Source organism: Phoxinus phoxinus (genome assembly GCF_949152265.1).
Source record: "Phoxinus phoxinus genome assembly, chromosome: 5".
NCBI classification, from domain to species: Eukaryota; Metazoa; Chordata; class Actinopteri; order Cypriniformes; family Leuciscidae; genus Phoxinus; species Phoxinus phoxinus.
Window position 1 is genome coordinate 12323713 of NC_136880.1, and position 14702 is coordinate 12338414.

General features: G+C 38.6%; 1 protein-coding gene across 6 annotated transcripts; it reads right to left on the reverse strand.

Annotated features, from left to right (window-relative positions):
- Positions 1-9227: 9227 nt before the first annotated feature.
- LOC306998550 (uncharacterized protein) lies at positions 9228-13983 on the reverse strand. Of its 6 annotated transcripts, none has more exons than XM_079612740.1 (5): positions 13580-13983; positions 13150-13237; positions 12736-12953; positions 11284-11499; positions 9228-9482 (listed from the first exon to the last, which is right to left on the reverse strand). In XM_079612740.1, the coding sequence occupies exons 3-5, from the start codon at positions 12818-12820 to the stop codon at positions 9367-9369; spliced, it is 417 nt and encodes a 138-aa protein (XP_079468866.1). In that variant the 5' UTR covers positions 12821-12953; positions 13150-13237; positions 13580-13983; the 3' UTR covers positions 9228-9366. The 6 variants fall into 6 exon arrangements, with proteins under 6 accessions (XP_079468866.1, XP_079468863.1, XP_079468865.1 ...); XM_079612737.1 differs by having other exon boundaries at positions 10347-11499; positions 13580-13945; XM_079612739.1 differs by having other exon boundaries at positions 13150-13305; positions 13580-13941.
- Positions 13984-14702: the final 719 nt, after the last annotated feature.

A 14702-nucleotide genomic window follows, 5' to 3' on the forward strand; every position in this document is an offset into this window, starting at 1 on the left:
AAATGTCATCTGAACAAGTAAGTAACATTCACTTTTGTTCTGACCAAATTCGGGGGGTGGGGGGAAGCATTGCAGTAGCTATATCATGCTGATTAAATCTAACGATTGCTTATATCACGTCAAAACGTGAAAAATATTTTTTTTTCTGTAGCCACTCTGAAGTCCGAAGTCTTTGGGTTTTACAACTGGTGAATCTCCAGTTGTCACTGGTGATTGTCGCTTTAAACTTTCGGGATCCGCCATACCAAGTGCTAAGCTAAATCTCCACCTCCATCATCCACACACGCTAGCCGGGGACTCCTTCTCTATGTGTACAGAAGTGACGTAATGACGCAAATACATGCTCGAAATTCCCGCGGAAATCCACCAGTACCACTGGAATTAAAATCATTATTACAAGATTACCGTTTTGAATCGAGGTAAGGCAAGCAGATCGTTTTGAACACTGGTTGGTTACGTTTTTTTTCAAAAATGTCTTTTTTGATATTTTTAAACCCAAAAAAGTGCCGGACTGCAGCTTTAACTAATTAGTATTAGTAATATAAATGTTTTAGTAACGTGGTATTTAAGCTGCAATCTTGCGAAATGCGTCTTGACTAGGGTTGCCACCCATCCCTTAAAATACGGAATCATCCCGTATTTACAAGTAAGATGATGCGTCCCGTATCAAATAAATAAAGGACGCGATTTGTCCCGTATTTTACATTAGGCCCACATATAGTTGAATAAAAACATAAGGCTTTTGTAGTATGGATAATACTAATAGCAAATATAAAGAAATCAATTTCGTAGTAGAGAAGCTCATTGCGTGATTGCATTTTAGCGTCTTTGTTTCTATAGCGACTGAATCTCGTGAACATGCGCTGTAAACCTGCACGTTTTTTTAACCCCTTGTAGCGCTGTTCGGGGCAAAGAGTATAGAAGTACTTCTATACTCTTTGTTCGGGTCTTTTTGACCCCAAATGACGTTTGCTGAAATAAATAAAAAATTATCTTTGTCCAAATGGCGTGAGACTTTGCACGGTTGACAACACTTTCTAGATCTACAAAATTTTTTAAATAAATTTGAATAATATCTGTTTTTTATGTTAGTGTGGGGGGGAAAAGTCACACTTGTGTTGTTTCAACAAAATGTCATTTTGAAACAACATAAGTTTTTTTTTAGGATTTATAGTTTTAGGAGGATTTTTTATTATTATATATTTTTTAATTTAGGCTATATAAATAAATAAATAAATATTTTTTATACAATAACTGGAGTTTTTTAAAAAAAAGTAAAATTCACTTTATAAAAGACCCACATTTCTAACGTTCAAGGATATTGATAATTTGACATGGTTTAGTCGTGTAAGATTTTTGTCCATCTTTTGGAAAATGCAGTTTTAAAAGTAAAAAAAATATCACTTTAGTGGATGGCTGCCGAGCTACACCATTTGCTATTTGACTGAAAGACATATTTTCACAAGTTTTTAGTTGGATTCATATCTACATATTATGAAATCACAATTATAACAATAAAAATGACTTTTTGTCAAAGTTTAGCATTTTTTGTACTGACAAAAATCTGTTTTTCAATAATGTTACATTATGATTAGAATCAAATTACATCAAGGTAGGACCCTGTTTAGAAAATTGACAAAATTCATCCTCAAAATCAGAAACAACGCAAAACACGCAAAACACACATAAACAGTGGCAAACTTTAAATTTGTAAAATTATATTAAAAAACAGATGTTTAAAAGTTGAAAAGGGGGTTGGAGGGGGGATGGGGGCCGTGAATGGGTGTCCCTTATTTTGCCACACTGAAGGTGGCAACCCTAGTCTTGACATATATCACTCGTAGCAAAATGAGTTGTGTTGCGGCTGTGAAAGCGTACAAAGAAATAAGAGCCATATATATATATATATATATATATATTATTATTTTTTGGCTTTAGTCAAGGTTATATGGACGGTTATGGTATTTAGTAGACGCTTTTTGTCCAAAGGGACATACAATAATTGTCAGTGTTTCCCACACATAGGCTAATTCGTGGCGGTGCGCCACAGAATCAACACCGCCCGCCACATATTGCGTTTTTTTGCAAATTTTTATCCCGCCAAAGCCTTATTTTGTAGATGACTGACTGCTGCGCTCGTGACAGGGCACATGTTACTGAAAGAACGAGCAGAGAGAGCCCCTCCTCCGGCCGCACGCACACACTCTCACCTTCTTCAAACTATCTTGCTCTCCAGTCTTCTTCTAGCAAATAAGGATTTTATCTTACAAAGCTATGAAATTCAGTGGAAACATCACAGCTTTTTTTATTTTTTATTTAAAAGAGGGCAAGTAAAAGGATGACAGTGTCCGTCGGCCACTACCGAAGACCAATTTTGATTCAGGAAAAACCCTGAGCTGTGAATCAAATAAACTTATTAGTCTATAAATAACGTTGTCATTTTTTTACTCTTACACTGAATGTTTGCTGCTTCAATCCAGATTTCAGTTTGGTTCTGATTTATTTGGTTCGGGAGTAGAGATAAAAGCCCGCCCGCACTGACAATTGATTGGTTGGGTCCTCTTATATGCGCTTCGTGAGGCACACACACACACACACTGGCACACACACGCAAGGTCTCTCGCTACCTCTCTCTGCCGTGCGCGTGCTACACATGCGCGCTCTTGCTCGCTCGCTCTAGATTCCGGGAGATTTGAACTAATTTGCGGGCATCAGGGAGCCGCTATCCATATGCGGGAGACTCCCGGAACTTCCGGGAGACTTAGGATGTCTGCATTTTATTTTCAGAGAAAGCATGAACATCACCTCAACCGATACCTTAAACTGACAGCACCCACAGTCAGGAGGAAGGGAAGCTTGCCTGCTGGTGAAGCAGCAGCAGAAACTAGAGGACACCAAAGCCTCACAAAAGAGCATGGACCAGGCAGTCATCAACTTTGTTGTAAGGGTTTGCATCCCTTCGGAGTTGTGGAGCAACCAGGATTTATACATTTAATACAGCATACTATGCCAAACTACATAGTGATGTCCAGAACAATGGTCAGAGCTAAAATATAAAACAATGACAACAGAGGAAATGAGAGCCAGAGTAAGGAAAGTGGTGCAGAACATTGAATACATTGCGACTACCACAGACTGTTGGATGGCTTTTCGTCAAAGTTTTATTGGGGTGACCGCCCACATCGAGCCAGACAGCCTAGAGAGATGTTCGGTTGCTCTTGCGTGCAAATGGCTAAAAGGAAAGTTTGGTTGGGGGGGGGATAGGAAGATGTGAGTAACAGTGAGAATGCTGAAGATCTGGAAGAGGAGATCTGGAAGGGGGTGTTGAGATACAAGGTGTCATGGTGGTACCGAATATCAGCTCCCAAAGCATCACCGTTGTGCATGTCACCTTACGAACTTGATCTCAACAGTAGATGCCGCAAAAGCCAACTCCAATCAGGTCTACAAAAAAATGTCACGTGCAGCATTTGCAAACTGTGGAACAAGAGTGCTCGCTCCACCACAGCTGGAGAGGTGATTGAAAGGGAGTGCAAGCTCCAACTTATTCGCCCAAATTCGTCCAGGTGGAACTCCCTCTTTCTTTCAGTGGAACGATTGCTAAGAATCATCCAAGACAGTGGAGAAGGAGCCATCAGAGCAGTTTGCATTGCACTTAAAGTCCCCATGTAAGTGTTATGCTGCCAAACATATTGTCTTGCATAAACATACAAATAGCAGTCATCTTCCAATATTTGCTTATGGAATATTAACTAATGTATTAGTAAATATTTAGTAACATTAGCCATCTGTGTATATTACAAATGTTATCGCCATATTACATTTTGTATGATTTTCTATCACTGTGTGACAGGTTCAGCCCTGCAGAACTTGCCTTCTTGAGGTGAATGTCCAAGTGGGATGGCTGGTGCCCACTATTACCCTTCTAACTGTGAAGCTTGACCGCCTCCTAACCTCATCCAAGTTCTGCGACCCACTGATCTTTGCCCTTCAAGAAGGAATACTGCAGCGATTTGGACCCATGCTTTCCGACCCCGAACTCATTGCTGCTGCAATTTTACTTCCGAAGTCTCGGACATCCTGGATATGCAATGAGGACTTTCTGAAACTGGGTAAGTCATTGGCTCTTTAAATTGCGAGATGGAAAGCCTGGCAATGTGTTGTTTATGCAAAGGTTTAGGCTCTCAGATCATTTTTAGGATTTCAGTTTATCATTTGCTGGGCTTTTGAAGCAGCAGCTTGGTATATTTTGCACCTGATGTAATTAATGACATTTCAGTTCCAAAATAACATTTATAGAATAAACGTTAACAATGTAATGTGCATCACAACAAGTTACAACAACAGACTGTTGAATGTAAATTTTACCCAATGGAGTAAACACATCATAAGTATTTAGTGGAGCCCCCTGTTCCTGAAATAACCGCCTGTAGATTTTTCCACTAACCACAGCTACGTCCCTGATGTCTGACTGCAAGTATTTTAAACCATTTCACCTTACAAAATATCTCCAGGTCAGTCAGGTTTGATGGCTGACAAATGTGGGTTATCAAATGCATAAAACGGTATAGTTAATGAGGAGCAAAATGACCATAGCCTAGTCACCCTAATGGTCATATCTGGTTATGGAGATACATACAGTAGTCTTTTCTTTATTTCCTTTATTTGGTCCAATGGACAGGCATGAACTACATCAAGACTCAGTTGGAGCAAGAGCCAGTGCAGTCTAACCAGTCAGAGAAGCAGGAGGAGGAGGACTACTTTGACATCATGAAAGACAACGTTCAAGAGACCTCAAAGCAGCTGTATGAATACCTGGCCAGCACAGCTATCACCATGGTCGTTCTCAAATCAGTGCCTGCCGTGTACAGATTGTCGCTTAAAGTAACACCATGTAGCTTTTGCTCTAGGGCCCCCCCTACAGTTGGGAAACAGTATTGTCTTCTACTACTGCCGTAGGAGACTACTCTGCAGAAGGAGTTCTCACGTCTTGGGCAGACTGCCTGCGTTGCGTATGAAATGTCTTCATCCCAGGTACAGTGGCATATATGTCAGCATGCCATATGAATATAATTTCATGGGTTTTATTTTTTTCAAACGCCAAAAGATTGCGTAGCTCACGTTTACAAGCCAGCGTCATTATAGTAGCATATTGGCTACTGTTTTACATAATGGATATGATAATTCAATTCAATGTTTGTGTGATAGGTAATAGCCATATATCGTCAATATTATAATATCAAGCTACCATAGTAGATGAATCTGCAAATTTGAAAAATCGATTTGCATTATAGCATGAGGCAACTTTCACCAGAAAAATAAATAAACAAACATGACTATCAGCCTGCAGTCATTAGGATAGTTATCCTAAAAGATGATTTTGTCCGTCTAATCATGTAGCTATTACTTGTCCGACAGCATGACGGCCAAGTCAGCATCGGTCCCTCCTCCTCCTCTAGCTCACGCCAGCGAGCGAACGCTGGACCAGTATCCGACAAAACCTTTGCCTCCTTCGGTTTAGTTGCTGCTTCGGCCGTGACATCAACATACAGACGCTATACCAGCCGGCAAACAAACTCTAGTTGGGCTCTCACGTCCGAATTTGAGGAAGTGGGGGGTGGTGGGGGAAGTGAGGTATGCCGTAAAGCAGTCGAATTTTGTAGTTCTTCTTGTGCTCGGGTTAGTACCCAAACCCCGAAGCTCCGTAGTGCCAGTAAAAGCGATACAGACCCCGTCAGGCTATGGCAGACGTGTCATTCAACCTATTGTAAGTCGATGTACCATCACAAGAGTCTTGGAAATATATTATAAAGGTTGAAAAACTACTTGGTGTTGCTTTAAGGTAAATACGTTGTTCAGAGAACTTTGAAAACCAACTCCTTTTGAAGCGCAACAAAAAATGCTGGTGATGTGAAGTTTTTAAAAAGTGCTCCAAATGTTCACAGGTTGTTTTGTTTTGTTTTTTGAGACTTGATGGAGACTATAAAGGGAGTTGAAATTCTGATGATGTGAAGTTTAGGAAAGTTTTATACTTAATGGAGACTTGAAATGGAGTTGTGTGAAGATTGAAATATATGTATAAGCAGAGAATACATGTTCCTGATGACATGTTCATGTCAAATTAAAACTTATGCACTGAATCAAAATTGTTTACAGCCTTAAACATATGGTAATTAACAATTTTATTGTTAGAATGTTAAAATGGTTAATGTACTGCAATTAACATAAAATGTGTGCAAATATTGGTCCTTAGGTCCCTAAATCCAAATAATGCATTTTGACATGTATTATTTGTGCATGTGTCCTATTTTTCAGATACTTGACTGCAGAGGTTGAGGCCACAGCAGATAAAGAGATATGCTGCATTCTGAAGTCAACAGTGATGCTGATGAAACCACAGACTCTCCTCTTGACAAATGCCTACGACTTCTAGATCGCTACCGAGCCCACAAGCAGCTGAACCTCTCAGCTAAGGGTGCATGCATTTCACTATCATTCAATTATCAAACAAAGTGCCTAATGGCCTTGAATAATAAAGTGCTAAATACATAAGTGCAGATTTTTTTTAGTATAGTCAGGCCAAAACTGATGTCGGATACTTTTTGGTACAAACATAAAACCTATCCAGTATTAATATTTAACCCCTCAACATGTGTTCTAGCCAGGTTGTCAGCTTAGAAAATGTTTTTTTTTGTCCATTTTAACACTATATTCTTTAAAGTGGAAAAAGCAGATTTTTTTTCCAAAGGGCTTCCATTTTCTTCCATGTTACCTACTGTAATTTTGGAATATAATCCAATTTATGTGCAAGCATGATCATTAAAAAGAAATAATCAATAAATACCACAAGAGTATCACACCACAAGAAGCACTGTTGAGTCAGCACAGCTGTGATTTGGCATTAGGCAGCAGATCCAGAGAAGATGATCACAGCAGGTGTCAACAGTCTGAACAAAACTTTATAAAGGAGTGAATCACACAACAGAATAACTTGGTCTATTTGTCTACACAAACATTTACCTCAAGATTCTACCATTCAAAAATGCTTCAGTGGCACCACCAAAAAGAGTGTGAGGATATTATTATTCTCTTGGGTGGCTTTCATGTGCAGATTAACTTTTCAAAGGTCATTGGACATCATCTTGCTGATTGAGGGACATTCTTGAGGAAAGTGGTGTGTTCGGAAAGAAGACAGCTGAAAACATCATGAAGGAAAAGGGATTGAACCGTGTAGCCCGTGCACACAAACTCGCCTTTGAAGCACTTTGGAGAATACTGTGGCCAACCTTTCTGCAATGGGTGGATGACAATGATAGCACAATAGACAACAGTTGCTTTGAGTTGCACTCTCCGAACACATACGATGTTGAGAAATTGAGGCAGCTGCAGCATGCTATGAAGATCCATATGGCAACCATCCAGTTGAAGAGGTAAGAATAACATTTCAAGTTTTTTTTGCCATATTATCAGGTACTTTGGGATTTTTGTTTCCTCATGTCCTTACACTGATTTCAAATTCTCATCCATTTATTGGCAGGCTGAGTGGTATGCTAAGGGAACCTCTTGCCAGCAGACCAGGACATCTAGAGAGAACTTGTGTGGTTCAATGTTGACCTGACCGGCCCCAGTTTCAAGGAGGGAGAGAGCATTGTGGGGTCATGTCTTTGACAAGCCAGATAAGTACCCCTCCCTGAGTGCAATGGTTAAATGTTGCCTCTCCATCTTTCACGGACCAAGAGCTGAGTCTTCTTTTAGTTTGATGAATGATGTAATTGACCAAAGGAGTGGCAACATGAATGTACCAACATTTAATGCAATCCAGACGGTCAAGTACACCCTGCAGTCCAGGGGGAAGACAGCCATGCAGCTCTTCAGAAGGGACGATGTGAAGTTTGGGGAGGTGGACAGAACACTATGCAAGAACATCAACTCTGCAGCAGCCACATACAAACGCCAGCAGAAGATGAATCAGAAAGAAAAGCAGCAGCAGCAGAGCAAGTATGGCTCCCAAGCATCTGGCAGTGCTCAGCAGGCCAAGAAACAGACTGCTGAAGAAGAGAAAAGGGCGAGGCTGAGACATGTGGCAACACAGCGAAAGCGGGCCATGGAGTGATTCAGGCAAAGAATAAAAAAATTAGATCTGGTTCTGAGAGTATTACGAACTGTAATGTAAATTGTTATCTTTGCCAAAAAAATGTATTAAAATATGAATTGCATAACATTTTATTGGCTGTCAATCATGATGGAAGAGTAGACAAGTTACGTTATGCACCATGAGACCACATTGTGCATGCTTAAAATGGTCACAGCGCTTGTATTTGTGAAAGGCAATATGGCCCTGGTTTAGTGCTTGATTGTGTTCGACAGTTCTTTACAGCATGTTACAAGATCATTGCTGTGTTCAGAAATGAGTTTGTAGTCATTCATAGACAGATTAAGCACAGTAATAAAGCATGAAGCTTGTTGTAATGACTAGCTGGTAGATTTAACGATCTCAGCCTATATAAATGGGGGGGAGAGGCATCAAATAATTGAAATGTCAGCTTGAACTGGAGGACTCAATATAGTGTGATACAATAATAAAACAGGTTAATTTGTATTTCCATACACTTGTAATATAAAGGTTCTACATATACCTCTATATCTCTTCTTTTATTTTAAACTATTTGTTTTGATAGGAAACTAGTTGAGGTTCTGTTGACATGAAATAAAAATATTAAAATGGCAAGATGTATTAGTGGTATCTTTTGTTATTTATTTTTTTATTGGCATTGGTCAAAGGTTAAAATATTAATGGACGGTTACACTTTACAATCTTTTTTTTCAATTTAATGACTTTCTGGACTCATAGTTTTTGAGACCTTCTCTAAAATGATTGGTCAATTTATCGCTCCAGCCATGTAGACAGCAATATTACGGGTTGTCAGTCAATATGATAATCTAACAAAATCCCTGTCTGTTGTCGCTTTCTGATCACTTCTTGCTGTGAGGCTAATTTTGTGTAAATGGAAAGACTCTTCACCTCCAACATAAAGACACTGGATTAAAGATGTCATGTAAAGCTAATGACAACCGGAGCATGATATGCATCTTATCCCAAATATCATTTACTTAAAAACTTGTGAATAACTGCCACCAAACTGACCATAGCAGAAACCCACATAAACCAACACATCAACTACAAATCCAGTCTTGGTTTGCAAAAGATCAGGCTTACAGAAACTTTTGGAAATTAAATGTTTTTATTAAAGTGACTGTCAAATATTTCAACACGAGCCATTCAGAGCAAGAGTCAGAAGGCAAGCAACATTCATAAACACAAGCCACTGAAGACAGACAGACAAGGCAAACTAATCCAAGAGTGCTCTATCTTCGAGTGACACAGGCAAGATACACAGGACTGTGAATATGACAATAGTAAATCGGATAGTAGGAAACGGCGAGCTTCCTGTTCAGTTTCAGGCTTGAGGTGACGGCTCCATCTGGTGGTGTAAATTTAAAGGCACATTTATTAAATGGTTCCACTTTACAGTGTTGCTATAAACCAGTACAGGTTAATTAAATATAAAACCACAACATTTAATGCTTCCATCAAGGCAGGAATCACCAGTATTACAATAAAGTTCAAATGAAGACACCAATGTTAAAAACATACGTTCATTTGAAGTAAAATTGTGCTCATTGCATGCTCCTTTCTTTAGCTGGTATGTTATACACTGCTAGAAACACTAAAACTACATCTTAGCTGCTTGTTTATTAGTCCATTAAGTGACAAATATACATGATTAATGTACTAGAGCACAAACTGACACATGTCAAGCACGATTGATTTTTGCAATAAAAACAAATGATACTTCAATCAATTTCAGTACTGAGGAGCTATAATTTACAAAATTACATTTTAAAGATTTATTAAAGATAAATAAACTGGGCAGAACTTAACAATAAGGTCACACTAGTTAACATTATGAATTAACTTACATTAACAATGAGCAATACATTTGCTACAGTATTTATTTATCTTTGTTAACATTATTTAATGAAAATTCAACTGTTCATGTCAGCTCAGGTCCATTAAATAATATTAACAGATACAACTTTTGAATTTAATAATGTATTAGTAAATGTTGAACTTGACAACAACTAAGATTAATAAATGCTTAAGTAGTATTTTTAACTATTGTTAGTTCATGTTATGTTAGTTATGTTACTCATGTTAAGAAATAGAACCATATTGTAAAGTTTTACCACACACTGATATCAGTATAGTTGATAAATGCTACCACGTGCAAATAATAGTAATATTTTTTATATTTCTATACAACTTTCAGGGGAACTCGGCTCACTTTCTCAACTTTGGGCAAGCCTTTTTTAAATGCTTCCCTAGACTACCATATCGGCTGAAAGTCTTCCCACATGAAGGGCAGAGGTACGGCTTCTCTCCCGTGTGCACTCGCTCGTGCACTTTCAGGCCCGATGACTGAGTGAATCTCTTGTCACAGTGTGAACACTTGTAAGGTTTTTCTCCAGTATGGATCCGTTCATGCACTTTCAGTTCTGCAGCTCGAGCAAAGGTCTTCCCACAGTCCAAGCACACGTAGGGTTTCTCACCAATATGTGTTTTCTGATGGTCTTTAAAACCGTGCAGCCACAGAAAACTCTTCCCACAAAAAGAACACACGTAACGCTTTTCATCTTCGTGAATCCTCATGTGTGTCTTCAAGTGTACGGCCAAAAAAAACTTCTTATCACAGCGCTCACAGCTAAACGGTCTTTCTCCAGTGTGAGACAGCAAGTGAGTTTTGAGATTGCAGGCCTCTGAAAATCTCCTGCCACACTCAGAGCACTGGTGTAATTTCTCTCCAGAATGAACCTTCATGTGAACTTTTAAGGTGCTCTGTTGTGTGAAACTCTTCCCACACAACATGCATGCAAAAGGCTTCTCTCCCGTGTGGGTTTTTGCGTGTTCCCTAAGAACTTCTTTTTGTTTGTAACTCTTTCCGCACTGAGGGCAGGTAAAAGGCCTCTCACCGGAGTGAATCCTTATGTGCCTCTTAAGCTCTCCTGAACTTGGGAAACTCTTTCCACATTGTCGGCAGGTAAAAGGCCTCTCACCTGTGTGGATTCGTATGTGCCTCTTAAGTCCTCCTGAATTAGTGAAAGTCTTGCTACACTGAGGGCAGGTAAAAGGCCTCTCACCTGTGTGAATCCTAAAGTGATCCTTAAGGCTTCCTTTGCATGTGAAACTCTTGGCACACTGAGGGCAGGTGTACGGTCTCTCACCTGTGTGGATTACCATGTGAACCTCAAGGTGTCCTTTGCGTGTGAAACTCTTTCCACACTGAGAGCAGGCGAAAGCGCTTTTAGCTTCAGTTCCTTTTTGTGAAACGTTCTTTTCAGTCTCTGAGCAACTTGAAGACTTTTCCCTAATTTTTAATTTATGAGGCTTCTTCTTCGCCCTATTCAGTTCTCGACTTTCATCTTTCACTTCCATTGGGTCTAAAATGAACATAGTGAACAAAAAAAAAACTATTTAAGTACAACAAGTAAAACAAGACGGATAAAAACTAAACAAAATAATCCCATATAGATTGACATTTGATGTGTTCCATCAGATCAGGATGATAAATAATTTAGAAATATTAGGGCTGTCAAAATGAACCAGAAACGTTCGATTAAAGCGCGATGAGACAGAAGAGAACGCAGTGCAGTCGTGAATCTCCTGTCCGTGTGACACACACAAGACTCGTGTGCACAGAAAGCCGCTTCAGACAGCGCTTGAACGGACAAAAACACACAAAATGTATTATTATTGTTTGATTCGAGTATCCTCGCAAGCTCAGTCTTAAATCAGTTCAATGAAGTCTTAAATCAACGCAAAGAGAGAAAATGTGATGAGGCACGTCTTAAAAAGTCAGCTTAATAAAAGACTTAAAATCAGCCTAATAAACCTGCTGTCTGTAATAAAAGAACAAAAGAAAAATAGAAAATCACTCACTGCTCTTCAATTAATAACTTTTGTAGCTTTAATTATAATTCATCTATATTTAATTTAATAATTTTTGCAGTGAAGACTGTGAAGTGTTTGACAACTTTCTGTTTATTTCCTAAATGTTAGACCTACCTGAAAATCGTAAAGCCCTGTTTACAAGGTTACATGGGTCAAAAACAATATCTTTTTGTGCATTTTGACAGGGCAAGTAAAAATCTGAACTAGTCTGACTGGGCCAGCAGAAAAAAAGCCTTGATATATTGAAGCGTGCAGGTAATTTATTATGGGTTTATGTGAAGATGGTTTTAAGTTGTTAAAGCTGTTATATTTTTTAAAGCCTAATAAATGTTAAAATGATACTGTCATGTTGAATGTCTAAAATTAAAGGAGTAAAACATCTATTTAATAGAGACATCAGTAGCAGTGTCGGTATCGGAGATCTTTCATAGAAAGGTGCCATTAAACAAACAATTAAAATATAGGCTACTCTCTTTATGTTGTTTCTACATTTATTTGTAGATTAAATGTGAAATTATTTCAATATAAAAGTATATTAAAAACTTGAATGTTAGGTGCGATTAATCACAAATAAGTACAGAATAATTTGCGATTAACTTTTTTTTAATGGATTGACAGCACTAATAAATACACTATAATGGAGGTTTGTTATATTATTATGCAATTTTGGCTAACTGAGGCTTTGTAACTTTAATGTTAATCATTTATTAATCAAGATCACCAACCTCTTTGTTCCTCCGTATCTTCATCTTTCCTTCTGCATGCTTCTGTCTCACTCTTGTCTTCACTTTCCTCTTTCACAACCTCCATCTTTACAGCGCGTCAGGAAGAGCTGTCAAACCTCAAGACTCTCGCGTCTTCGTCACGTTTAAAATGATAATATCAGCGGAAAGAAAATAAACCACGAGATATATCAATCTGTCCCACGTGAGGAGGCATTTCACTGAAAGAAAAATCAATGTAAGTTACGATATTTACTCCAACAAATAAAGCATTACAATATTAAAATCGAGAATAAAATCTTTCGTAAATTAATTATAGAGAATAATAATGTCTCTTGGATACTTTTGTAAAACATAAATCATTTAATGTCATTTTGTCCGCCTTACATGCATATTATTCCGCTCAAAAACACAAACCTCTTCTCTCTCGACCGATTTTCAGCAGACCTGGCGCAGCCCTGATGACGTCACCGGCAAGCGCCCGAGGTTCTTCTAAACAAATCGTCTATGAAACAAATACCTTCGGTTTGCAAACTAAAAGAGTTAATTGCCGCCACCGTCTGTTAGTCAAGACTAGAAATAGAAGAAGATAGTAAAAGACTAAACGAGATTAAACGAAAGAAATCAGCACATATCAGTCAAAAATGGAAAAAATAATTTAAAATTACATGCATTTTTTTTTTTAGTTTCCAGAAATTGTTCAAATTCTACAGAAAATGTCACACTTGATAAGAAAAACATTCAAAACCATATAAATCTATTAGACCCTATGATCAAATATTACCCACACCCTCTATACTGCTACTTGGACACAACAACACACAGTGGCAGTGTTTGTGCAACTCACTCCTAGTCTTGTTGGGGCTACAGGTCACTGCACCCGAGTGGTGTTGAATTGTAGGAAACACTGAGTGTATTGCAGTACAAACAGCTTCAGACAATATTAGGAGAGGATGCTGATCAGAAGTACACTCCTGCAGACTAGGGTTGCCAACTGTCCCGAATTAGGCGGGACGTCCCGTATTTTGAGCCCAATTGATTTGTCCCGTACGGGACCTCACTTGTCCCGTTTTTTACTACTACGCTGATCTAACCACTGATACAACAGCAGCGAGCAGGGCTGATCACGACACTTGAGAATGATCACCGTCGCTGACAGACACACACACCCAACACGTCACACCTAACCTATCATGATCATCCAATCACAGCCCCCCTCCTCTCACGCGCATCAGTATACGTTGTAAATGCGCCAATTCCTCCACACACACACAAAAAAAAGTCGATAATCGATTTGGCATGTGGATAAAATATGGATAAACCTGCAAAAAAGAAAAGACTGTGCAGCTACAATAAAAATTGGGAGGTAAAAAATATATGGATTAAGCCAGTCAGCGGTGACTCAACAAAAGCCTTCTGTACTTTATGTCGCAGGGAATTTTCAGTTGCCCATGGAGGTGAGAATGACTTGACTAAACATGCTTCCACAGAAATGCACAAGAAGGCTTAGTCTTTTAATTGAACCATTACCTATTACCTTTACTATTTGTCTGTGTTAACACTGCTGTAAATGAACAAACTAAGATTAAACCTACTGTACTTGCCATGGCACGAGAGTTATGTATTAATATTTTATTAAGTTAGCTATCATTATGACAAATGGCTAAAAATCATACACTGTATTTTCGCACAAAACCAGCCCACCTTTTGTCCCTCATTTCATAGTGACAAAGTTGGCAACCCTACTGCAGACTGAACTGCTTGACCACTAGCTGTTGCTAAATGCTACAGGGCTACAGCAATGAAAACAGGTATTTTTTTAATAAAATAAAAATGGTATTGAAATAAAGAATAAAGAAGAAACAACAAACTTCAAGGTGAAAGTATTTATTATGCATTTGTTTTTGTACAAAAATGAAAGTGATTGTAGCGCATCAAATCTCTGACCAGCTTCCTATCTCTTACGTCTG

Excerpts from the sequence above, each read along its gene's own strand:
- LOC306998550 (XM_079612737.1), bottom strand. The coding sequence starts at position 12,820 with ATGGAGGTTGTGAAAGAGGAAAGTGAAGACAAGAGTGAGACAGAAGCA. Across the intron at positions 11,500-12,735 it reads AGATACGGAGGAACAAAGAG|ACCCAATGGAAGTGAAAGAT; the intron begins GTTGGTGATCTT and ends TGTTCATTTTAG. Across the intron at positions 9,483-10,346 it reads GCTTGCCCAAAGTTGAGAAA|ATGGAGCCGTCACCTCAAGC; the intron begins GTGAGCCGAGTT and ends TTACACCACCAG.